At 38.3% G+C, this 25625-nt stretch overlaps 1 protein-coding gene across 1 annotated transcript in view; it reads right to left on the reverse strand.

The window, feature by feature from the left end:
* Positions 1-25625, reverse strand: part of SELENOF (selenoprotein F) — a 70629-nt gene that overhangs the window by 6185 nt on the left and 38819 nt on the right. The window contains exon 3 of the mRNA XM_044238630.1: positions 23462-23525. Coding sequence (XP_044094565.1) covers positions 23462-23525 — 64 coding nt within the window. The remainder of the gene's footprint in view (positions 1-23461; positions 23526-25625) is intronic.

Here is a 25625-nt window from a genome sequence, read left to right on the forward strand (position 1 = left end):
GGAATATTACTCAGCCATCAGAAAGAATGAATAGCCAACTTTTGCATCAACCTGGATGTGACTGGAGGAGATTATGCTGAGTGACATAAATCAAGCAGAGAAAGTGAATTATCATATGGTTTCACTTATTTGTAGAACATAAGGAATAACATGGAGGATAGGAGGAGAAGGAAAGGAAAAGTGGAGGGGGGAAATCGGAGGGGGAGATAAACCACAAGAGCCTGTGGATTGAGAAATAAACAGGGTTTTAGAGGGGAGGGAAGGAGGGGGATGGGTGAGCCTCGTGATGGGCATTAAGGAAGGGACATACTGCATAGAGCACTGGATGTTGGACATAAACAATGAATCTTGGAACACTGCATCAAAAACATGATGTATTTTATGGTGACTAACACAATAAAAAAAATTATCCTATTTAGTGACATAGAAGCAAACTCATATATAAAAAGCAAGTTTCAGGGGCGCCTGGGTGGCTCAGTGGGTTAAGCCGCTGCCTTCGGCTCAGGTCACGATCTCAGGGTACTGGGATGGAGCCCCGCATGGGGCTCTCTGCTCAGCGGGGAGCCTGCTTCCTCCTCTCTCTCTGCCTGCCTCTCTGCTCTCTGCCTGCTTGTGATCTCTGTCAAATAAATAAATAAAATCTTAAAAAAAAAAAAAAAAGCAAGTCTGAGATCAGTTTGTTTCTTCTGCTTGTCACAAAAAAATTTAAACATATTTATTCATAAATCTTAAAAAAATTAGGGACGCCTGGGTGGCGCAGTTGGTTGGACGACTGCCTTCGGCTCAGGGCGTGATCCTGGAGTCCCGGGATCGAGTCCCACATCAGGCTCCCAGCTCCATGGGGAGTCTGCTTCGCTCTCTGACCTTCTCCTCGCTCATGCTCTCTCTCACTGTCTCTCTCAAATAAATAAATAAATAAAATCTTAAAAAAAAAAAAATCTTAAAAAAATTAAACTAGCAAATATAAAATATATGGCACAATACATATAACCTTTAAAAATGTTTATTACTTTAATAGAGGACTATATCTGGAGTGCAGGGTTTGGGGAAGTTTCATTTTTTTAAAAAGTTTTAAAAAGATTTTGTTAGTTTGACAGAGCATAAGCAGGGAGAGCAGGAGAGGGAGAAAGAGAGGGAGAAGTAGGCTCTCTGCTGGGCAGGCAAGCCCGATATGGGGCTTGATCCGAGGACCCAGGGATCATGACCTGAGCTGAAGGCAGATATTTAACTGACTGAGCCACCCACATGCCTCTTGGGAAAGTTTTAAATCAATGTTCTCCCTTTTTTGGACTGTTGATCTATATTTTACCATTCCCCCCCCCCAGCAATGATCACATAAAACTGTTCAAATTAAATCTAGAACACATTTTTCTAAAATACAAGTAGGTTATTTCATATAAATACTTTATACTTCTTAGATTTTATGGTGACATGAGAACTTATTTCTTAAACTTACCATTAACTAGCAATAGCATTATAGATATGTTTCATTATGAAGGTCTCTACTCTTTGTTTTATTGTCCTAAATGCAAGTAGTTTTTCTTTTTAAGAACTTGTTGGAAGAGACTCAGATATCCTATCTATACTTCCCCTATAGAATTTAGTTCAAAATAAAGCTGATTGTTAGTCTGTTTATTAGAATTTCTTCTTTATTAATTCCATCCTTTAGAATTTGTCCAAATACTCTGCAGACTCCTGAATCCCAAAGCAAAAAATGATCTCATGGTATCCTGTTGCATTTTACACCATCCCTTTGGTAAATGATATTATGCACACCTGTGCAAAACACTGGTTAATACTAACTGTGTTGTCTACTGCATAAGAAAAATCTCTAGGGGAAAAGGATTGTTCTTATATCTTTTTTGAATCCATTAATAGAGGCTAGCACATTTAATAATATTCATTCATTTGAAAGATTTTTTAATAGGCTGAAATGAATAAATTTAATATGAGTCACTAATGACTATTTTCATCATTCTTTGCTCTGCTAAGTATAGATCTACAAAGCCTCCTAATCTTGAATGGGGGGGATATCTGCTAAATACCCTGTAGTAGCAAATCACATTTTATAAGTGGTGAATTAATTTTTTAACAGATACTTGGGTGCTTTTATGTACACATGGCAGTAGGATAGGCTATACAAGAATATAACACTTGCAAAAAGATGCACAATAACTCTTCTAGTTTACTTCCTGCTGTTTTAAAAAAGCTCAATAACATCAGTTTGAAGATTCCTAAAGAAATCCATGTCACTGGGACGCCTGGGTGGCTCAGTCCAGTTAAGCATATGTATTCAGCCCAGGTCATGACCCCAGGGTCCTTGGATGGAATCCCAAAAGTGGCGCGGGAGAGCAGTCCCTGCCCAGCAGGGAGCCTGCCTTTCCTTCTGCCAGCCACTCCCCCTGCTCGTGCTATCTCTCTGATAAGTAAATAAATAAAATCTTAAAAAACCAAAAAACAAAACAGCCACTGCATTTCCAGAAAATGTTCTTATGCCAACTTATTTGGTAGTTATAAAGGCAGTTTTGTGAATAGTACTTTAAAGTGATCAAATACACAGAAGTGATTATAAAACACATGAAATGGTTCAGCTTTTCACTCTGGATTCTTTTAAGTAGGTCACTTGCACAGCTCCCTTAGAGATCAGCATAGTTTTGCTATATGTATTACTCAGAAACCTATAGAACTCTTCTAATTCAGACTCTTCAAAGTAACTATAAACAAAAAAAAAAAAAAAAAAAAAAAAGGATCTTCCTAGTTCCAGAAAAAGGGTAAAACTGGGGATGACAAGATAATAGGGAGCATATGGCTTAGGATTAAAGAAAAATGTTTAAATTAATTTATTTTCAAAATAAGTGAAAATATAAATGAAAAAGACAATACACTTGGCTAGATGTAATGATACACCTTTGATCACATCAGGAGTCAGTCATACAATGTATTCCACTGGTTTTAAGACTTAATTTCATTGTAAGGGGTTACAGAATTATGGTTAAGACTGTGAACTATTATATAAAATTATAAAGAATGACAGATGTTTTCCTGTTGATAAAAATAACCATTCGAATCATCACATATTCTAAATAAAAATGTCCTATATCATACCCAGAAACAATACAAAGAGAATGGCCAACAACAGCAGACAACAGAACTGAATTCTCAACTATGCTTAAGCAAGCTTCTGGGTACCTAAGTATCTCTAAAATAAAAAAATTTACTATTATATACACACCATCTAGAGTGTAGCATTATGAGTCATTTGGGTCTTCCCAAGATGACAATTTAAAAGCACTTGAAAACATTCAAGAGAAAAGCAACTTAAATAACTGAAATAATCTGAGGAGACTGGAGGTACAATGAAGACAAATGAAAAATTTAACTTCTTAGTACAGAAAGATAAAGTCAGGAAAAGAATGTTTGAAGACTATATAGGATATATTAACCAATATAAACACAGGCTTTTAGCTGGATTATCCTTGAATTAGATAAATTTTGTAAATCCATTTATCCATTCAATAAATATTTGAATTCCTCTTAATATGAGGTACAGTATTAGATTCTGGGTATATATATATGTGTGTGTGCATATATAGATGTATATATATATATATATATCCCCCCCCCCGTATATTAATGACACAAAAAAATTGTGGAATTTAAGAGTTCCTAGTTTGGAAGAGGAAAAAGACCAATAAAGCAAATAAAAACATTATAATATTATGTGGAGCTGTGGAATATAAAGTGCTAAAGGCCACAAAAAACGTTTAGACTAAATTTTTAAAGAGTAGCAGTTTGCCACATGAACTGGAAGAGGCATAAGCCAGGAGGAACATGCAATATACGCAAAGCCTTAGAGGTCAGAGCTCAGAGACATGCAGATAGTTGTGCATGTGAACTAGAGGTGTGAACAACAATCAAGAAAAGCATGTTGTGCTGGGTCTTGTATCGTGAAGCTACTGAATTTGTCATTTATTCTGTATGTGATGGGGAGGGCCACAAGTACATCTATTAGAAAAGTTCTTTTTGGTAGTTGTGTAGAGGATGCAACAGAAGAAAGAAAAGGGAACAAAGATACCTGGACCAGGTAACAAGTAACTAATCTTTCTGGAGAAAGATGCCAAAGGCTTGATTAAAATCAGAGAAGGCCAAGGGAATAAGATTTGAAAGTTCTTAATAAGGAAGGGAAGAAATACCATTTGGTGACTAACTTGGTACAAAGTGTGAAATAAAGTGCTTGGTCATATTGTCATTTGTGAAAAGAGGAAAGAAGATGGTATTCTTTTGGAAGAGAAGAGTATAAATTCAGTTTTTCGATATGCTGGGTTTAAGGCCTCTCTACCAGAAATGTGGGCCACAGCCTAGAGGATTACGAGAAATGCAGAATCTCAGAATGCACTCCAAGTTTACAGAATTTACAATTAACAAGATTTTCAGATGATTCATATGTACACAGGCTTAAGGTATCTATAAGACCATACAAACAAACATGTCTGCTTACAGTCAGAAATGTGCTTTCTAACAACAGAAAGCTGTGACCTACAGATATTGGTTAAGAGTGTCATCAGGTAAATACTGTAATTGGAACAGAGGGGATGGGACATTCAAGAGAGTAATAAAAGAAGAAAATATAAAGACAGACCCTGACTAAAACTAACATTTGAAAGGTGGGTGGTAGAGGAGATGCCAGGAAAGGAGAATGAAAATCTTGTTAGATGTAGGAAAAACTAGGAGGTAACAAATTCACAGAAGTAAAGGGAAGAGAGTTTCAAATGCTAGAGTTGAGTAAGATTTAACCATCAGGAGGTAAACTGATAGAAACAGGAGCCAAAATATCATAGGTAGAAGAATGGCTGGCAGCAAATAAAATTCTGCTTATTATAAGAAGTCAGGCTGCAGTTCTAACTGATATTCTGATCTGAGCTATTTTTATTTTTTATAGACGGCAGATAAAGGAATGCAGAAATCCCTGATTGTTACTAATGGAAATTTATTACCTAAAGAGAGAGTATGTTACAAAAACAGTACCCTCCAAGTAATACCTCGGTACTAAAATAGTGCTTGACACACAGTAAGCACTCAATAATTCACAGAATTACTGAATGGTTTACTCTGCATTTGTTGGTGCTATGCACATACTAAGTGCTTTAAGTGTGTTATTTAATCCTCAAAACAATCTTATAAGGTGGGTTTTTATTGATTTTAAACCATCTATTACCCATTTTATAAATGAGAAAAACTGATGAAGTGAATACTCATGAATGATACTACTTACAGGAAAACTCATGATCCTAAAGGGATTACTACTGGCATAAGAAGTTGGTATGAGAAGTGAAATCACAGTCGGTATTAAGAAGTAAAAACTGAAAAAAAAAGGTCCTACATTACTTAAAAATTTTTTTCTGCCTTCAAAGGTATATGTTTCTAATAAGGAATTGGCAAAATATAGTCTGAGGTCCATAATCTAGGCTGCTGCTTTGGGAAGTACAGTTTTACTGGAACAAAGCTACACATTTAAATATTGTCTAAGGCTGCTTCTATACTACAGAAGCAGAGTTCAATAGTTGTAGCATAGACCTCTGTTGCCTATCAAGCTGAAAAATTTGATCTAGCATTTCACACAAAGTGTGTGATATTTACATAATTAGGGGGAAAAATTTTTTTGAGACACACACATATACTTAACATTGTAAGACTCATGCTTAAGAAGGAATTGTCATCTATTATTTTTCATGCTACTACAAATGATAAAACATTAGGTCCACAGGGCCACTGAAAGTGACTCCTGGCCTGGAGAAGGGGAAAGATAACCCCTCAACCCAGCATGACTGCAGTTGATGAAGCTGATCTTCTTAGCTGGTTGAACAGGGAGGAAGCCCTGCTCTTCCTTATTCCTGCAGCTGTGGCAGAAAGGCTAAGTGTGGACAACTAGGATGACTGCTGGTCCACCCACCAATGAGCCCACACCAGCCACAGGTGAGCCTCTCAACAGCATGGGGAGCAAACCCGGCCCAGTGTGCCCACAGAAGGTAAAGTGGGTGACTGCAATCAGCTGCACTGAAGGCAATCACAGCTCAACCACAATAGAAGGTCACAACAGCCCATAGAGGGGATACCCCTGGAGCATGCGATGCTGGTGAAAAAAATGAACTATGCTCTAGGGCACCACAAGACCACTTCCTCAGAAGGTAACTGCATTTTTTTTTTTTTTTTAAAGATTTCATTTATTTGTCAGAGAGAAAGAGAGAGAGAGTAGGTGCACACACAAGCAGGGGGAAGGAGAAGCAGGCTCCTCTGTGGAGCAGGGAGCCCAATGTGGGACTCAATCTCAGTACCTGGGATCATGACCTGAGCCAAAGGCAGATGCTTAACTGACCGAGACACCCAGCTGTCCCACAGTGTAACTACTTTCAAGACCAAAAGTTGTAGTTGACGTACTACACACAAACACAGAGTAAGACAAAATGAAGAGCGAGGCATCTGTCCCAGATGAAAGAACATGACAAAAATCACAGTAAAAGAGTTAAATAAAACAGATAAGCAATATGCCTGATGAAACTTTAAACTAACAGTCAAAGATACTCAGTGGATTTGAGAAGAGGAGATGAACACAGTGACAACTTCAACAAAAAGAAAATACAAAGAAGAACCAGTCAGAATTGAAGAGTTCATTAACTAAAATGAAAAATACACTAGAAGGAATCAACAGCAGATGATGGAATGCAGAAGAATGGATCAGCAATCCAGAAGACAAGGTAACAGAAAGTAACCAAGCCAAATGTCAAAGAGAATAAAAAATGAGAATAGGTTATGAAAAATATGGAACATCCTCCACTGTAAAACATTCATATTACGGGGATGCCAGAAAGAGAAGAGGAAAAACAAGGGATCAGAAAACTTATTTTAAAAAAAATGGCTGAAGATTTCCCTAACCCGAGGGAAGGAAACAAACATTCAGATCCAGGAAGCATGCAGAACCCCTAAAAAGATAACTCAAAGGAGGTCCACAACAAGACACATAATTATAATCAATGATTAAAGACAAAAAGAGAATCTTAAAAGCAAAGCAAGAGAAAACAGTTATAATCAGGGAAACCCCATTTTTCACCAGAAACTTTGAGTCCAGAAGGGAGTGGCATGATAAATTCAAAGTGCTACAAGGTAACAACCTTCGAGCAAGAATACTCAAGTGAGGTTATGGTTACGAACAGGAGAAAAAAAAAAAGTTCCAGACAAAAGTTAAAGGAGTTCTTCACCAATTAAGCAGAAAGAAAAGGCCATAATGAGAAGAAAATTAGGAAAAGGAAAAATTCTCAAAGGTAAAGGTGGTAGATTAAGCCAATATGGAGACTGAAACACAAAAAGTAGCAAAATCAATTATACCTACAAAAATGAGTCAAGGGATACACAAAATAAAAAGATGTAAAATATGAAATCATACACATAAAAGTGGCCATCGACTTTATATAGACTGTTATACACACAGAATGTTATATATGAACCAAATAATAACCAAAAAGAAACCTACGATATACACAAAAACTAAAAAGGGATCCAAGAATGTTTAAGAAAGCCATCAAAACGAAAGAGAACAAGACAGAGAACTACAAAAACAACCACAAAGCAATTAACAAAACGACAATAAGGACACACCTACGAATATTTAATTAAATGTAAATGGTATATGGGGCGCCTGGTGCAGTGGGTTAAGTGTCTGTCAGTCTCTCTCTCTTCTTTTTTGCTTTTATTTATTTGAAAAAGAGAGAGAGAGAGAGAGAGAAGTTGAAGTGGAGGGTCAGAGGGAGAAGCAGACTCTCTGCTGAGCAGGGAGCCTGATGTGGGACTCTACCCTGGGACTCCAGGATCATGACCTGAGCCAAAGGGAGTCGCTTAAGCAACTGACCCACCCAGGCGCCCAAGTGTCTGTCTCTTGATTTAGGCTCAGGTCATGATCTCAGAGTCCTGAGATCAAGCCCTGCTTAAATTCTCTTTCTCCCTCTGCCCTCCCTACGTATGCCTGCACTAGCATTCTCTCTTTTTCTCTTAAAAAAAAAAAAAAAAAAAAAAAGGAATGGACCAAATGCTCCAATCAAAAGACAGAGGGTGACTGAATGGGTAAACAACAAAAAGAGACCGATCTGTATCTTGTTTACAAGAGACTTGCTTCAGACTTAGACGCATACAGAGTGAAAAATGAAGGTATGGGTATAGATATTCCTTGCAAATGGAAGAGAAATAAAAAGATTGGTAGGAATACTTTTATCAAAGACTATAGCAAGAGACAAAGAAAGGCATTACAGAATGATAAAGTGGCCACTTCAACAAGAGGATTTAACAATTATAAATATCTCTGTACCCAAAATAGTATCACTTAAATACACATAAAGCAATTATAAAAGGTATAAAGTAAGAAATTAGCAATAATACAATAGTAAGTGACTTAAACACCCCACTTACATCAGTGGATAGACATTGTGGATAGAAAATCAACAAGGAAAAAAGTAGCTTTGAATGACACATTAGAAGAGACAGAACAGGTATAAACAGAATATTCCATCCAAAAACTGCTGAATATACGTTCAAGTGCACATGGTACATTCTCCACGGCAGATCCTATCTTAGACCACAAAAGAAGTCTAAATAATTTTAGAAGTCTGAAATCATGTATCTTTTCTGATCATAAAGGTATGAAACAAAAAATTACAAGAAAAAAACTCGAAAAGCAAAAACACATGAAGGTTAAAAAAACACACTACTGAACACCAATGGGTCAGCAACAACAACCACAAAAATCAAAGAGAAAATAAAAATATATATGAAGAGAAATAAAAATGAAAACACAATGGTCCAAAAATCTTTGGGATGCAGCAAAAGCAGTTCCGAGAGGGAAATTTATTGAGATACATGCCTACCTCAAACAAGAAAAACCTCACCTTACATCTAAAGGAACTAGAGAAAGAACAAACAAAGCCAGTAAAAAAAGAGGGAAATGATAAAGATTAGAGTGGAGGGGCATCTGCATTTGGCTTGGGTCATGATCCTGGCTGAGGTCCTGGGATCAAATCCCACATCGGCCCCTTGCTCAGCAGGGAGTCTGCTTCTCCCTCTCCTTTTGCCCCTCTCCTCTGCTCATGTGCATACTCTCTCTTTTAAATAAATAAATAAAATCTTAAAAAAAAGAGTGGAAATAAATGAAAGAGCAACTAAAAACTAAAATAGCAACAACAACAACAACAAAAAAATAGAGAAGTTCAGTATCAATTTGAATTTCCACCAACATTACTCCAGAGCTGGTACTCTGAAAAGAGGAAGACTCATCAAGAAAAAGAGGGCTCAGTTCAGTATTTGCAAATCATTGTGATACACATTAATAAGAGGAAGCATACAAACCATATCATCATCTCAATGGATGTATAAAAGGCATCTGACAAATTCTACCTTTGCTTATAATACAATCTTAAAATGAGTTTGGGCTAGGAGGGAATACACCTTGACATAATAAAGGCCATATATGAAAAACCCACAGCTAACATCACACTCAATGGTCAAACACTGAAACATTTTCCTCTAGGATCAGGAACAAGATAAGGACGTCCACACTTACTCAACACACTACTGGAAATCCTAGCTGCAGAGGAGTAATCATGACTAAATTTGTAAAGAAGTAAAACTGTTACCATTTGCAGATGACTAGATATTTTATATAGAAAACATTAAAGACCACCAAAACTGATTAGAACAGATACATTCAGCAGTTTCAGATACAAAATTAATACACAGAAATTGGTTTGATTTCTATACACTAATAATGAAGTAGCAGAAAGAGAAATTAAGAGAACAATTCTATTTAAACTGTACCAAAAAGAATAAAATACCTACAAATAATTAAAACACCAGTATTCTGAAAACTATGGGACACTAATGAAAGAAACTGAACATGACAATAACAATGGAAAGATATTCTGTGCTCATGAACCGGAGGAATTACTATTATTTTTAAGATTTTATTTGAGGGGTGGAGAGAGAGAGAGAACATGACTGGAGGGAAGGACAGAGGGACAGTGAGAAGCAGACTCTGTTGAGCAGGGAGCCAGATGCCAGGCTAGATCCCAGGAACCCGAGATCATGATCCCAGTCAAGGAAGATACTTAACTGACTACACCACCCAGGTGCCCTGGAACAATTACTATTGTTAAAAAAGTCCACACTAGGGGCACCTGAGTGGCTCAGTGGGTTAAGCCTCTGCCTTCAGCTCAGGTCATGATCTAAGGGTCCTGGGATGGAGTCCCGCACCAGGCTCTCTGCTCAGCGGGGAGCCTGCTTCCCCCTCTCTCTCTGCCTGCTTCTTTGCCTACCTGTGATCTCTCTCTCTGTGCAATAAATAAATAAAATCTTAAAAAAATAGTCCATACTACCCAAAACAATCTAAAGATTCAGTGAATTTCCTATCAAATACCAATAGCATTTTTCACAGAACAAGAACAGATAATCCAGGGAGGAGTCAAGATGGCGGAGAAGTAGCAGGCTGAGACTACTTCAAGCTAGCAGGAGATCAGCTAGATAGCTTATCTAAAGATTGCAAACAACTCCAAATCCATCAGCAGATCGAAGAGAAGAAGAACAGCAATTATAGAAACAGAAAAACCACCACTTTCTGAAAGGTAGGACCGGCGAAGAAGTGAATCCAAAGCGACGGGAAGATAGACCCTGGGGGGAGGGGCCGGCTCCCGGCAAGCAGCTGAGCAATGGAGCAACGGAGCACAAAATCGGGACTTTTAAAAGTCTGTTCCGCTGAGGGACATCGCTCCAGAGGCTAAACGGGGGTGAAGCCCACATGGGGTCAGCGTGACCTCAGGTCCCACAGGGTCACAGAAGGAACGAGGGTGTCTGAGTGTCGCAGAGCTTACAGGTATTAGAACGGGAGAGCCGGCTACAGAGACAGAGCCGACAGTGAGCTCACAGCTCGGGGTTACCTTGAACCAGGAGGCTCGGTGAGCTCGGAGCACGGCGGATGTCAGGCAGATGGGAGTTACTGGGCGCTGTTCTCTGAGGGCACACTGAGGAGTGGGGGCCCGGGCTCTCGACTCCTCCGGGCCGGAGACCAGGAGGCCGCCATTTGTATTCCCGTCCTCCAGAACTCTGTGGAAAGGGCTCAGGGAACAAAAGCTCCTGAAAGCAAACCCCAGCGGATTACTCAGCCCGGCCCCTGGTAAGGGCGGTGCAATTCCGCCTGGGGCAAAGACACTTGAGAATCACTACAACAGGCCCCTCCCCCAGAAGATCAACAAGAAATCCAGCCAAGACCAAGTTCACCTACTAAGGAGTACAGTTTCAATACCAAGGAAAGCAGCAGAATTCTAGAGGAGGAGAAAGCAAAGCACGGAACTCATGGCTTTCTCCCTATGATTCTGTAGTCTTGCAGTTAATTTAATTTTTTTTCTTTTTCATTTTTTTTCTCTTCTTCTGCTAAAATTTTTTTTTAACTTTCACCCTTTTCTTTTTAAACGTTTTTTAACTAGTTTAACTAATATATATGTTTTTTCTTTTTTATACTTTTCTTTATTCGTTTTCTTTTTTAAATTCTTTTCTTTCTTTTCTTTTCTTTTTTTTCTTCCTTTCTTTCTGAACCTCTTTTTATCCCCTTCCTCCCCACTCATGATTCGGGATCTCTTCTGATGTGGTTAAAGGATATTTTCCTGGGGTTGTTGCCCCCTTTTAGTATTTTACTTGCTCCTTCATATACTCTTATCTGGACAAAATGACAAGGCGGAAAAATTCACCACAAAAAAAAGAACAAGAGGCAGTAACAAAGGCTAGGGACCTAATCAATACAGATATTGGTAATATGTCAGATCTAGAGTTCAGAATGACAATTCTCAAGGTTCTAGTTGGGCTCGAAAAAGGCATGGAAGATATTAGAGAAACCCTCTCGGGATATATAAAAGCCCTTTCTGGAGAAATAAAAGAACTAAAATCTAACCAAGTTGAAATAAAAAAAGCTATTATTGAGGTGCAATCAAAAATGGAGGCTCTCACTGCTAGGATAAATGAGGCAGAAGAAAGAATTAGCGATACAGAAGACCAAATGACAGAGAATAAAGAAGCTGAGCAAAAGAGGGACAAACAGCTACTGGACCACGAGGGGAGAATTCCAGAGATAAGTGACACCATAAGATGAAACAACATTAGAATAATTAGGATTCCAGAAGAAGAAGAGAGAGGGGAGCAGAAGGTATACTGGAGAGAATCATTGGGGAGAATTTCCCCAATATGGCAAAGGGAACAAGCATCAAAATTCAGGAGGTACAGAGAATGCCCCTCAAAATCAATAAGAATAGGCCCACACCCTGTCACCTAATAGTAAAATTTACAAGTCTTAGTGACAAAGAGAAAATCCTGAAAGCAGCCCAGGAAAAGAAGTCTGTAACATACAATGGTAAAAATATTAGATTGGCAGCAGACTTATCCACAGAGACCTGGCAGGCCAGAAAGAGCTGGCATGAAATATTCAGAGCACTAAACAAGAAAAACATGCAGCCAAGAATACTATATCCAGCTAGGCTATCACTGAAAATAGAAGGAGAGATTAAAAGCTTCCAGGACAAACAAAAACTGAAAGAATTTGCAAACACCAAACCAGCTCTACAGGAAATATTGAAAGGGGTCCTCTAAGCAAAGAGAGAGCCTACAAGTGGTAGATCAGAAAGGAACAGAGACAATATACAGTAACAGTCACCTTACAGGCAATACAATGGCACTAAATTCATATCTCTCAATAGTTACTCTGAATGTTAATGGGCTAAATGCCCCAATCAAAAGACACGGGGTATCTATATGTTGCCTACAAGAAACTCATTTTAAGCCCGAAGACACCTCCAGATTTAAAGTGAGGGGGTGGAAAAGAATTTACCATGCTAATGGACATCAGAAGAAAGCATGAGTGGCAATCCTTATATCAGATCAATTAGATTTTAAGCCAAAGACTATAATAAGAGATGAGGAAGGACACTGTATCATACTCAAAGGGTCTGTCCAACAAGAAGATCTAACAATTTTAAATATCTATGCCCCCAACGTGGGAGCAGCCAACTATATAAACCAATTAATAACAAAATCAAAGAAAGACATCAACAATAATATAATAATAGTAGGGGACTTTAACACTCCCCTCACTGAAATGGACAGATCATCCAAGCAAAAGATAAACAAGGAGATAAAGGCCTTAAATGACACAGTGGACCAGATGGACATCACAGATATATTCAGAACATTTCATTCCAAAGCAATAGAATACACATTCTTCTCTAGTGCACATGGAACATTCTCCAGAATAGATCACATCCTCAGTCCTAAATCAGGTCTCAATCGGTATCAAAAGATTCCCTGCATATTTTCAGACCACAGTGCTCTGAAGCTAGAACTCAACCACAAGAGGAAGTTTGGAAAGAACCCAAATACATGGAGACTAAACATCACCCTTCTAAGGAATGAATGGGTCAACCAGGAAATTAAAGAAGAATTGAAAAAAATCATGGAAACAAATGATAATGAAAACACAACGGTTCAAAATCTGTGGGACACAACAAAGGCAGTCCCGAGAGGAAAATATATAGTGGTATAAGCCTTTCTCAAGAAACAGGAAAGGTCTCAGGTATACAACCTAACCCTACACCTAAAGGAACTGGAGAAAGAACAAGAAAGAAACCCTAAACCCAGCAGGAGAAATCATAAAGATCAGAGCAGAAATCAATAAAATAGAAACCAAAAAAACAATAGAATAAATCAAGGAAACTAGGAGCTGGTTCTTTGAAAGAATTAATAAAATTGATAAACCCCTGGCCAGACTTAACAAAAAGAAAAGAGAAAGGACCCAAATAAATAAAATCATGAATGAAAGAGGAGAGATCACAACTAACACCAAAGAAATACAAACAATTATAAGAACATACTATGAGCAACTCTATGCCAACAAATTTGACAATCTGGAAGAAATGGATGCATTCCTAGAAATATATAAACTACCACAACTGAACCAGGAAGAAATAGAAAGCCTGAACAGACCCATAACCAGTAAGGAGATTGAAACAGTCATTAAAAATCTCCAAACAAACAAAAGCCCAGGGCCAGATGGCTTCCCGGGGAAATTCTACCAAACATTTAAAGAAGAACTAATTCCTTTTCTCCTGAAACTGTTCCAAAAAATAGAAATGGAAGGAAAACTTCCAAACTCATTTTATGAGGCCAGCATCACCTTGATCCCAAAACCAGACAAGGATCCCATCAAAAAAGAGAGCTATAGACCAATATTCTTGATAAACACAGATGTGAAAATTCTCACCAAAATACTAGCCAATAGGATTCAACAGTACATTAAAAGGATTATTCACCACGACCAAGTGGGATTTATTCCAGGGCTGCAAGGCTGGTTCAACATCCGCAAATCAATCAATGTGATACAACACATCAATAAAAGAAAGAACAAGAACCATATGATACTCTCAATAGATGCTGAAAAAGCATTTGACAAAGTACAGCATCCCTTCCTGATCAAAACTCTTCAAAGTGTAGGGATAGAGGGCACATACCTCAATATTATCAAAGCCATTTATGAAAAACCCACCGCAAATATCATTCTCAATGGAGAAAAACTGAAAGCTTTTCCGCTAAGGTCAGGAACAACGGCAGGGATGTCCATTATCACCACTGCTATTCAACATCGTACTAGAAGTCCTAGCCTCAGCAATCAGACAACAAAAGGAAATTAAAGGTATCCAAATCGGCAAAGAAGAAGTTAAATTATCACTTTTCGCAGATGATATGATACTATATGTGGAAAACCCAAAAGACTCCACTCCAAAACTGCTAGAACTTGTACAGGAATTCAGTAAAGTGTCAGGATATAAAATCAATGCACAGAAATCAGTTGCATTTCTCTACACCAACAACAAGACAGAAGAAAGAGAAATTAAGGAGTCAATCCCATTTACAATTGCACCCAAAACCATAAGATACCTAGGAATAAACCTAACCAAAGAAGCACAGAATCTATACTCAGAAAACTATAAAGTACTCATGAAAGAAACTGAGGAAGACACAAAGAAATGGAAAAATGTTCCATGCTCCTGGATTGGAAGAATAAATATTGTGAAAATGTCTATGCTACCTAAAGCAATCTACACATTTAATGCAATTCCTATCAAAGTACCATCCATCTTTTTCAAAGAAATGGAACAAATAATCCTAAAATTTATATGGAACCAGAAAAGACCTCGAATAGCCAAAGGAATATTGAAAAAGAAAGCCAAAGTTGGTGGCCATCACAATTCTGAACTTCAAGCTCTATTACAAAGCTGTCATCATCAAGACAGCATGGTACTGGCACAAAAACAGACACATAGATCAATGGAACAGAATAGAAAGCCCAGAAATAGACCCTCAACTCTATGGTCAACTAATCTTCGACAAAGCAGGAAAGAATGTCCAATGGAAAAAGGACATTTATCTTCAATAAATGGTGTTGGGAAAACTGGACAGCAACATGCAGAAAAATGAAATTGGACCATTTCCTTACACCACACACGAAAATAGACTCAAAATGGATTAAGGACCTCAATGTGAGAAAGGAATCCATCAAAATCCTTGAGGAGAACACAGGCAGCAACCTCTTCGACCTCAGCCGCAGCAACATCTTCCTAGCATCATCACCAAAGGCAAGGGAAGCAAGGGCAAAAATGAACTATTGGGATTTTATCAAGATCAAAAGCTTTTGCACAGCAAAGGAAACAGTTACAAAACCAAAAGACAACTGACAGAATGGGAGAAAATATTTGTAAACAACATATCAGATAAAGGACTAGTGTCCAAAATCTATAAAGAACTTAGCAAATTCAACACCCAAAGAACAAATAATCCAATCAAGAAATGGGCAGAGGACATGAACAGACATTTTGGCAAAGAAGACATCCAGATGGCCAACAGACACATGAAAAAGTGCTCCATATCACTCGGCATCAGGGAAATACAAATCAAAACCACAATGAGCTATCACCTCATACCAGTCAGAATGGCTAAAATTAACAAGTCAGGAAATGACAGATGCTGGCGAGGATGCGGAGAAAGGGGAACCCTCCTACACTGTTGGTGGGAATGCAAGCTGGTGCAGCCACTCTGGAAAACAGCATGGAGGTTCCTCAAAATGTCGAAAATAGAACTGCCCTATGACCCAGCAATTGCACTACTGGGTATTTACCCTAAAGATACAAACGTAGTGATCCGAAGGGGCACGTGCATCCGAATGTTTATAGTAGCAATGTCCACAATAGCCAAACTATGGAAAGAACCTAGATGTCCATCAACAGATGAATGCATAAAGATGTGGTATATATACACAATGGAATACTATGCAGCCATCAAAAGAAATGAAATCTTGCCATTTGCGACAACGTGGATAGAACTAGAGCGTATCATGCTTAGCAAAATAAGTCAATCGGAGAAAGACAACTATCATATGATCTCCCTGATATGAGGAAGTGGTGATGCAACATGGGGGCTTAAGGGGGTAGGAGAAGAATAAATGAAACAAGATGGGATTGGGAGGGAGATAAACCATAAGTGACTCTTAATCTCACAAAACAAACTGAGGGTTCCTGGGGGGAGGGGGGTTATGGACATTGGGGAGGGTATGTGCTTTGGTGAAGTCTGTGAAGTGTGTAAACCTGGCAATTCACAGACCTGTACCCCTGGGGATAAAAATATATTATATGTTTATAAAACAAAACAAAACAAAACAAAACAAACAGATAATCCTAAAATTTTTACGGAAATGTAAAAGACCTTCAATATCCAAAGCAATCTTAAGAAAAAGCTAGAGGTAACACAATCCCAGATTTCAAGATATACTACCAAAGCTGCAGTAATCAAAACAGTATTGTATGAGCACAAAAGCAGACACAGAGGTCAGGAATAGGATAGAGCCCAGAAATAAAACCCATGCTTAAATCGTCAATTAATCTATAACACAATATACAAAAGGAAAAAGATAGTAACGTCAATAAATGGTTTTGGGAAAACTGGACAGGCATATGCAAAAGAATTAAGCTGGACCAGTTTCTAACACCATTCACAAAAATAAACTCAAAATGGATTAAAGACCTAAATGTGAGACCTAAAATCATTAAACTCCTAAAAGAAAACACTGGTTATAATCTCTCCATTATTGGCCTTAGCAACATTTTATGGAAATCTCTCCTCAGGTAAAGAAAAAAATATAAACTGTTGGGACTACACCAAAAACAAAAAGCCTCTACACAGTCCAGAAAACCATCAACAAAACAAAAAGGCAACCTCGTGAACAGAAGATATGCAAATAACACACGTGAGAATATACAACTCAACAGCAAAAACCTAACAATCTGGTTAATAACTGGGCAGAGGACCTAAATAGACATTTTTCCAAAGAAGACATATGTGTGGCCAACACACACATGAAAAGATGCTATATCACTGATCACCGGATTAATGCAAATCAAATACACAAAGGGATCACTTCACACCAATCAGAATGACTAATATGAAAAAGACAAAAAATAAAAAGTGTTGGCTATCATGTGAAGAAAAGGAAACCCTCATGTGCTGCTGATGGGAAAACAGTACGGAGGTTCCTCAAAAAAATTAAATAGAAAAACCTTATGATCCACTTATTCCACTACAGAGTTTTCAAAGAAACGAAAACACTAACTTGAAAAGATACACTTACCGTCTATGTTTCCTGAAGCATTACTTACAAAAGCCTAGATGTGGAAGCTACCCAAGTGTCCATCAATAGATGAATGGATATACCATACCAGGAAGGTTCTGGTCCAAGACAGCAACTCAGGAAGACCCTGAACTCACCTTCTCCACAGACACAAACTTAGACCTATTTATGGAGCAAGTCCTCCTGAAGAAATGAGGGCTGAATGAACAGCTTCTTACAACAAAAGAGAGAGAGTGCATAGAGAATGGCAGGAGAGAGACAGTGAGACTGCGGTGGAGAGGGACAGTACTGAAGGTGAGCAGATTCTGTGAGCAGATTTGTCTGTCCTGTGGCAGAGGCTGTTACACTGACCCCTAGCCCACTGAGCCCTGGGTGCTTCTGGGGCACAGAAAAAAAGCTGAGGTTTAAAAGAGCTTATAGGGGGCGCCTGGGTGGCTTAGTGGGTTAAAGCCTCTGTCTTCAGCTCGGTCATGATCTCAGGATCCTGGGATTGAGCCCCACATCGGGCTCTCTGCTCAGCAGGGACCCTGCTTCCCTCTCTCTCTCTGCCTGCTTCTCTACTTGTGATCTCCCCCTGTCAGATAAATAAAAATCTTTAAAAGAGCTTATAGAACACAAAGGAACAAGTCCCAGAACCTTGCCAAATAATGAGGAAGCTGCTGGAACTCTCTCAGTCAAAAGAGCAGGTGAAGGGGTGCCTGGGTGGCTCAGTGGGTTAAGGGTTAAGTGGTTAAGGTGGGTTAAGGCCTCTGCCTTCGGCTTGGGTCATGATCCCAGGGTCCTGGGATTGAGCTCCACATCGGGCTCTCTGCTGAGCAGGAAGCCTGCTTCTTCCTCTCTCTCTCTCTGCCTACTTGTGATCTCTGTCAAATAAATAAAATCTTAAAAAAAAAAAAAGCAGGTGAATACTATGATTTACATTCTCCCTCCACTGTGACAGTATAATCAAGATCAGGGCCCCCAGATCACATTAGCCCCAGACATAGTGGGGCATGGATGGGGTGGGGGGGTGTTTATAAGTTCAAGGAGAATTTAAAGATCCAGCACTAGAACTCTGCTAGATGGGGGGACAGCTGCTGGAACTCTCTCCAGGTTGCAGGGGCTGGTGAGAAACATGGTTCACCACGTTCTCCGTACCTTGATAACATGGATGGGAGGAGGGTCCAGGTACCCTAACCAGCATGTTGCTTCCTGGGTCCCCAGCCCACATCAACCCCAACCACTCCACCAAGCAGTTTCAGCACAGTCCACACCAGGACACCCCCCGGGTCAGATCCAGCAGTTGTGCCAATGTGACATGAACAAAAAGCGCTCTGGAACACTCCAGCTCCACACCTCTTTGGCTCCTAAGAGTTTCCTAGGACACCCCTGGCACAGAGATTACTGGGACCTCCTGGTTCTCACCTGGTTCGGGTCCAGAAACCCCCAGCCCATGCTGGCCCAGTTCTAGTACCCTGCCAGGACACTTGCTGCACTGAGCATTCTGTGATACCCTGACCCCACCCATTTCAGCTTCAGCTGTCCCACCAGGTGCTTTCTGCCTGAAGAGCCCTGGGGCAGCCGCAGCCCATATCTACTGTAGCTTTAGCTGTCCTCTCAGGGCACCCTGGGCACAGAGAGCTCCAGGATCACCTTGGCCCATACCTACTTCAGCTACAGATGTTCTACCAAAATGCCCCCTACAAAGAATACCTTAGGACCTCCCCCAGGCCCATCCCCCACCTTAAATCAAGCTGCCTTGCCAGGGTGCTTTCTGGAGAGCCCCAGGATACCCCAGCACACACTTGATCAGCTTCACAGTCTACCCAGGGGACAATCATACACAAGACCATTCCTCCAAGTTTAGAAGTGGCTGTTCTGCCTAATTCACAGAAACAAGCACTTTAGAAAGTAAAGCAGATTGGAGAGATGGAAGAATATGCTACCAAAGCAAAAATAAGAAAGAACCTCAGGAAAAGAACTAAATGAACATAGATAAGCAATGGTCTGATAAAGAATTGAAAAAAAGTAATGATCATAAAGATGCTTACTGGACTGAAGCAAGTAAAAGAACTAAGGGAGGACTTCAACAAAGAGAAAACATAAAGAACTATTAGAGTTGAAGAATACAAGAAATGAAATGAAAAATAACTGAGGAAATCAACAGTAAGTTAGCAGATGCAGAACAATGGAGCACTGATCTCGAAGACAGGCTATGGAATGCTTACTCGTTAAGCATCTGCCTTCTGCTCAAGTCATGATCTCAGGGTCTTGGTATCGATCCCTGCTTAGCAGGAAGCCCGCTTCTCCCTCTTCCACCCCCTCTGCTTATGTTCCCTCTCTCACTGTGTCTCTGTCAAATAAATAAAATCTTCACGATGGGGTTCCTCGGTGGCTCAGTGGGTTAAAGCCTCTGCCTTTGGCTCAGGTCATGATCCTGGGGTCCTGGGACTGAGCCCCTCATCAGGCTCTCTGCTCAGCAGGGAGCCTGCTTTCCCCCTCTCTGTCTCTGCCTGCCTCTCTGCCTACTTGTGATCTCTGTCAAATAAATAAATAAAATCTTAAAAAAAAAAAAAGGTATGGTTGGGGTGATGGACAAAATGGATGAATGGGAGTGAAAGATAAGGGCTTCTAGTTATGGAATGAGTAAGTCATAGGGAAGGCAGTCAATGGTATTATAATAGCATGTGTGACAACTCACCCATAGTGAATAGAGCATAAAGTACAGACTTGTCCAATTACTACAACTTACACAAATTATACCTGAAATTGATGTAAAATTGTGTGTCAGCTGTATTTTAATAAAAAACAAAGTGTGGAATACACAATGGCATATTACTCAGCTACAGAAAAGAATGAGATCCTTCCATTTATGACAACATGGATGGGTCTAGAGTGATTAAGCTAAGTGAAATAAGCCAGACAGAGAAAGACAAATACCGTATCATTTCACATATATGTGCAATCTAAAAAATAAGTGAAATAACCAAAAAATGAACAGATTCTTAAATACAGAGAACTGGTGATTGCCATAGAGGAAGTGGATGGAGGGGATTGATGATTAAGAGATACCAGTTTCCAGTTATAAAATAAATTCTAAGTCACAAAGATAAAAATAATATAGTCAATAATATTGTAATACCATTGTATAGTATCAGATGATGTTTACACTTAATGTCATTAGCACTGTGATATATATATATATATATATATATATATAAATCAGTATGCTGTACACAGGAAACACTGTATGTCAGTTATTCCTCAATAATTAAAAATACGAAGGATTATAAGAAAGTATTCAGGGGCACCTGGGTGGCTCAGTGGGTTAAAGCCTTTGCCTTCGGCTCAGGTCATGATCCCAGGGTCCTGGGATCGAGTCCTGTGTCGGGCTCTCTGCTCAGCAGGGAGCCTGCTTCCTCCTCTCTCTGCCTGCCTCTCTGCTTACTTGTGATCTCTGTCTGTCAAATAAATAAATAAATCTTAAAAAAAAAAAAAGAAAGTATTCATACTTAACACAACCAAAACATGGAAATTAGAAGAATCTTAGGAGCTAAGCCTAGAATTGGCTTTGGAATATAATCTGGGACTTTTTTTTCCACAAACATTGAGTGTTAAGTTCAATAAAATGTTTCAAAATTTGATTCTCTCTTCTGGTATTATTTAACATTAATTTACTTTTCTGTTTTATGACATGTCTGTTTTAATTAGGTGAATTTTAAAAATTACAATTATTGTTAAGATAAAGTATAATGAAAGTTATGATAATCCCAGAGGCTACTGAATATTGATGACAAAAGACCATAATGCAATGATGACATGAAAATTAGCTTGGTATTTGTAATTACTGTAAAAAGTGACATCTGTCCTTCATGCCCTATTCCAGATTATCTATAAGATAGTGAGTCAGAGGGGAACCTGGGTGGCTCAGCAGGTTAAAGCCTCTGCCTTCGGCTCAGGTCATGATCCCAAGTCCTGGGATCGAGCCCCACAATCGGGCTCTCTGCTCAGCAGGGAGCCTGCTTCCCCCGCCCCCTCTCTCTCTGCCTGCCTCTCTGCCTACTTGTGATCTCTGTCTGGCAAATAAATAAAATCTTAAAAAAAAAAAAAAAAAAAAAAGATAGTGAGTCAGAAAGTGGGAATATAATAATGGTTATACTTAAAATATACCACCATCTCATGGACACTGAAACACTGGAATTATACATAATTGTACTGAATATGGATACACATTACAGAAATAATCACTTCCATTAAAAAAAAACTTGTGTATTAAATATTTATACACAGAATTAAAATCCAACTGCTTTCAAAAGGAAAAGACAGTATGACTACATGTATCCTAAGTATGACAATTTAACTACATATAAGAAATATATAGAATTAAATTCCACTACAAGGATTGATAAACTCCACTCAAGCTTTTAAAGACTGAACTTCTGACTGTAGAAATTACTACCAAAGACATGATAAAATCTGCTATCACAAATAAGGCTAACTGTGGTAGTATCAAAGCTATTCTTAACCTAATGAAAATCTAAGTCACAGAAGATTATTAGTAAAACAAGTCAATAAATGTGAATAATATAATTAAAAAGCAATTTCTACGATGATCAAACTATCATTTAGAGAAGTGATATAAAAACCAAAACCAACTATGGTACAATTCTGAGTGCGCTGAAGGGAAAAAAAAAACCAGCATGAGGAATTTTTCCCTAAGCAGTAGATACATTCTGTCCTATAGGAGAATGTGTTTATTCTGACAAAGAATGCATTTAATTAGATGTGTATCTGCTTTGGGCCTCATATAATATGTCCCCAAGCCAAACTATTATTCTATTACATTTCTGTCCCCAAAAGAGCAATATATTATTATAAAATAATTCTAGGTCAGCAATAAAGGGCATGTGTGAACACAGGTAATTTAAAAGATACTAAGTCCAAAAAATTCCCTTGCCATTAAGTAAACAAGGTGAGAAGCTGTGAGAAAGTGAGCAGAAATAAAAACAAGGTGTATAAACCAAGCACTTACATATTTCAGTTACAAATGAAACAAACAAAGTACTTCATTACCTTTATACAATTTCAGTTTTATAAAACTGATTTTTAAATGACATGCCAGGACAGAATAGAAAATTCTTAGTTCAAGTCTTTCTGGAGATGCAAAGTTCCATTACTATTTGATGTCAACCAAAAGGATACATTTTCACAATTATCCTTTCAAATGTTTTTCCTTAAAATTTCCTGTGAGGATGTACATGGATGACTGCTTTTCTTCTGTACCTCAAGTTCTATGGTAATTCTCTTAACGATTTGTCGCTTTGTACAGGTCTATTCTCACTTACTCCAACTGTTCCTTATGAGCATTTTATATAAATCAACTTACATTTAAGATACATTAGAATGGTATGTTATTTAAAGGGATTACATTTATATCTGGTAAAACAAAGGCTCCTGTAAATTTACACTTAAGTAAAGGAAAGGCTCTCCTAAGAATATAACCACTTCATCATGTGTTGTATCACACATTATGCCTACTTAAAATAACCTTATTTTCAACGATTACTATAAAACTCTACCTCCAGAAAACAGAACGTGGAAAAAATACATATACTGTTGAGAAAGTATAATCCTAAAAATTCTTATTCTTGGGAATATGTAATGAAAGTATTCTTGTAAAATACTGATTTTAAATTAAAGTGAGAATTTACTGGAGAAAATTTTACATACCTTGGACTTGAGGGAACCTCCCCAATTTTCATCCACAGACTTCAAGAATAGCTCCTGCATAAAGCTGCAAAAGGAAAAACAAGAATTTAAAAAACTGGTATAATTTTAAGATTTTATTTTGGGAAGGGTAAAAGAAAGTATGAGTGGGGGCGGGAAGGCAGAGAGGAAGGGTGAGAGTCTTTCAAGCACACTTCACACTGGAAGCCTGATAGCACGGCTCAGTCTCAACAACCCTGAGATCATGACCAGAGCCCAAAATCAAGAGTTGGAAGCTTAAACAACTGAGCCACTCAGGTACCCCTGTTGTAATTTTAAAAATGTAGTTATTTCAGTTAAAATAAATATTAAACAGATAGAATCAAATGTTCAGAGCTGAAGAGAACTATGTAGTTCCATTCTGATAGAAGAGGAAATGAGGCCCATGGATGTTAAATGATTGAGGAATTTAAGCCCTACTTAGTAAGAGACTGAAGGAGATGTCATTAGAAAGAATTTTTGTTAAAGATCTGAGAGAGACAGAGAGGAAGAGAGACTGTGCACACCTCTGTGTAAGTGTGTGTGTGTGTGTGGAGGGCGGGGGAGAGGCCCGAGGTGGGGCTCTATCTCACACACCATGAGATCATGACATCAGGACCTGAGCCACCCACGCACCCCTCATTAGAAAGAATTTCAATGCAAATATTTTCCCTTAATGAATTCACTTAAAGTGAATTAAATGATAAATATTGCTTTTCTAGCTATATAGGACCTGCACAATTTACAGTAAAAGCTCATTATAAAAAAACTATAATGCAAAAATTTTATTACAATGAATTCAGCTGAAATGGATTCAATGGTATACATCACTTTTTTTCAGCTGTAGAGCCTGACCATTCTTTTTGTAGTGACATGGGGATGCTAGGGCTCTAAGAGAAGGCAGGCTATTATAAAAACATACTATATCCATTTTATTTATTGTTAGTCTTTACACTTTTTATTGTGGGTCTAAAAGCTGAAGATGGATTTTACTTTTAAGTTCTAAAATAGCATAAATATCCCATGTATTATGCAGGATGATTATTTTAAATACTTCGGAAAATATAAAAAAGTACAGAGTAGAAATTAGAAATTTACTTTATTTCCATTTATACCCAAGAGATAATTTTTTTAAAAATCAGTTTGGAGATTCTGACCTAGATCAATAGTTCCTAAATTTTTGAGGGCCACTGATACTTTTGAGAATCTGATGAACTTTTGCTTTGAGGCTCTTCACTGACTCTCTGAAACCACTAATGAACTTCAAATTAAGAACTCTGATGATCTCCAAAGATTCTCTGCAGCATTAACAATTTAATATTAGGGGGATCTAATTTTATGCAGTAAGCTGCTTTTTAGTTACTCTTGTTGGACAAGCCCACAGAATATCTTTAAAAAATCAGGTCATATTACCAATAAGATCATGAAAAGATGTTCAACATCACTAATCATTAGGAAAAAAGCAAATCAGAATCACAATGAGCTACCAACCATTTCACACTAGATAGGAGGGCTATGATTAAAAACAACAACACAGAAAACCAGTGGTGGTGAAGATGTGGAAAAATCAAAACCCTTGGGCACTGCTGCTGGTAAGGTAAAATAGTACAGGCACTACAGAAAGTAAAAAGGCGGTTCCTTAAAAAATTAAACATAGAATTATATGATTCAGCAATCCTACTTCTAGCCAGAAATTAGAGGCAACCCAAATATCTATTGGCCAATGAATGGATAAACAAATGTGGTATATACATATAATGAAATATTGTCTTAAAGAGAAAATTATGACACATGCTATAACATGCATGAATCTTGCAGACAGGAAATAAAACAATTACAAAAGGATAAATATTACATGATTCCACTTTTATGAGGTATTTAGAGCAGTCAAGGTGAGAGATAGAAAGTAAAACGGTGGTTGCCAGGGGCTGGGAGAAGGAAGAAGAGGAACATTATATATTGAGAATGGAGTTTCAGTTTAGAAAGATGAAAAAGTTCTGGAAGGCCATGGACACTTAAAAATAGTTAAAATGGTGAATTTATGCTATATATATATTACCAGAATTAAGAAAGTTAAAAAAGCAGTAAGGCCATATTATTAGATTTAGCTTTTATTTGTAAGTCTGTGATCCCCTGGAAACTAAGTGGA

The sequence above is a fragment of the Neovison vison genome, chromosome 2, assembly GCF_020171115.1.
Source record: "Neovison vison isolate M4711 chromosome 2, ASM_NN_V1, whole genome shotgun sequence".
NCBI lineage: Eukaryota > Metazoa > Chordata > Mammalia > Carnivora > Mustelidae > Neogale > Neogale vison.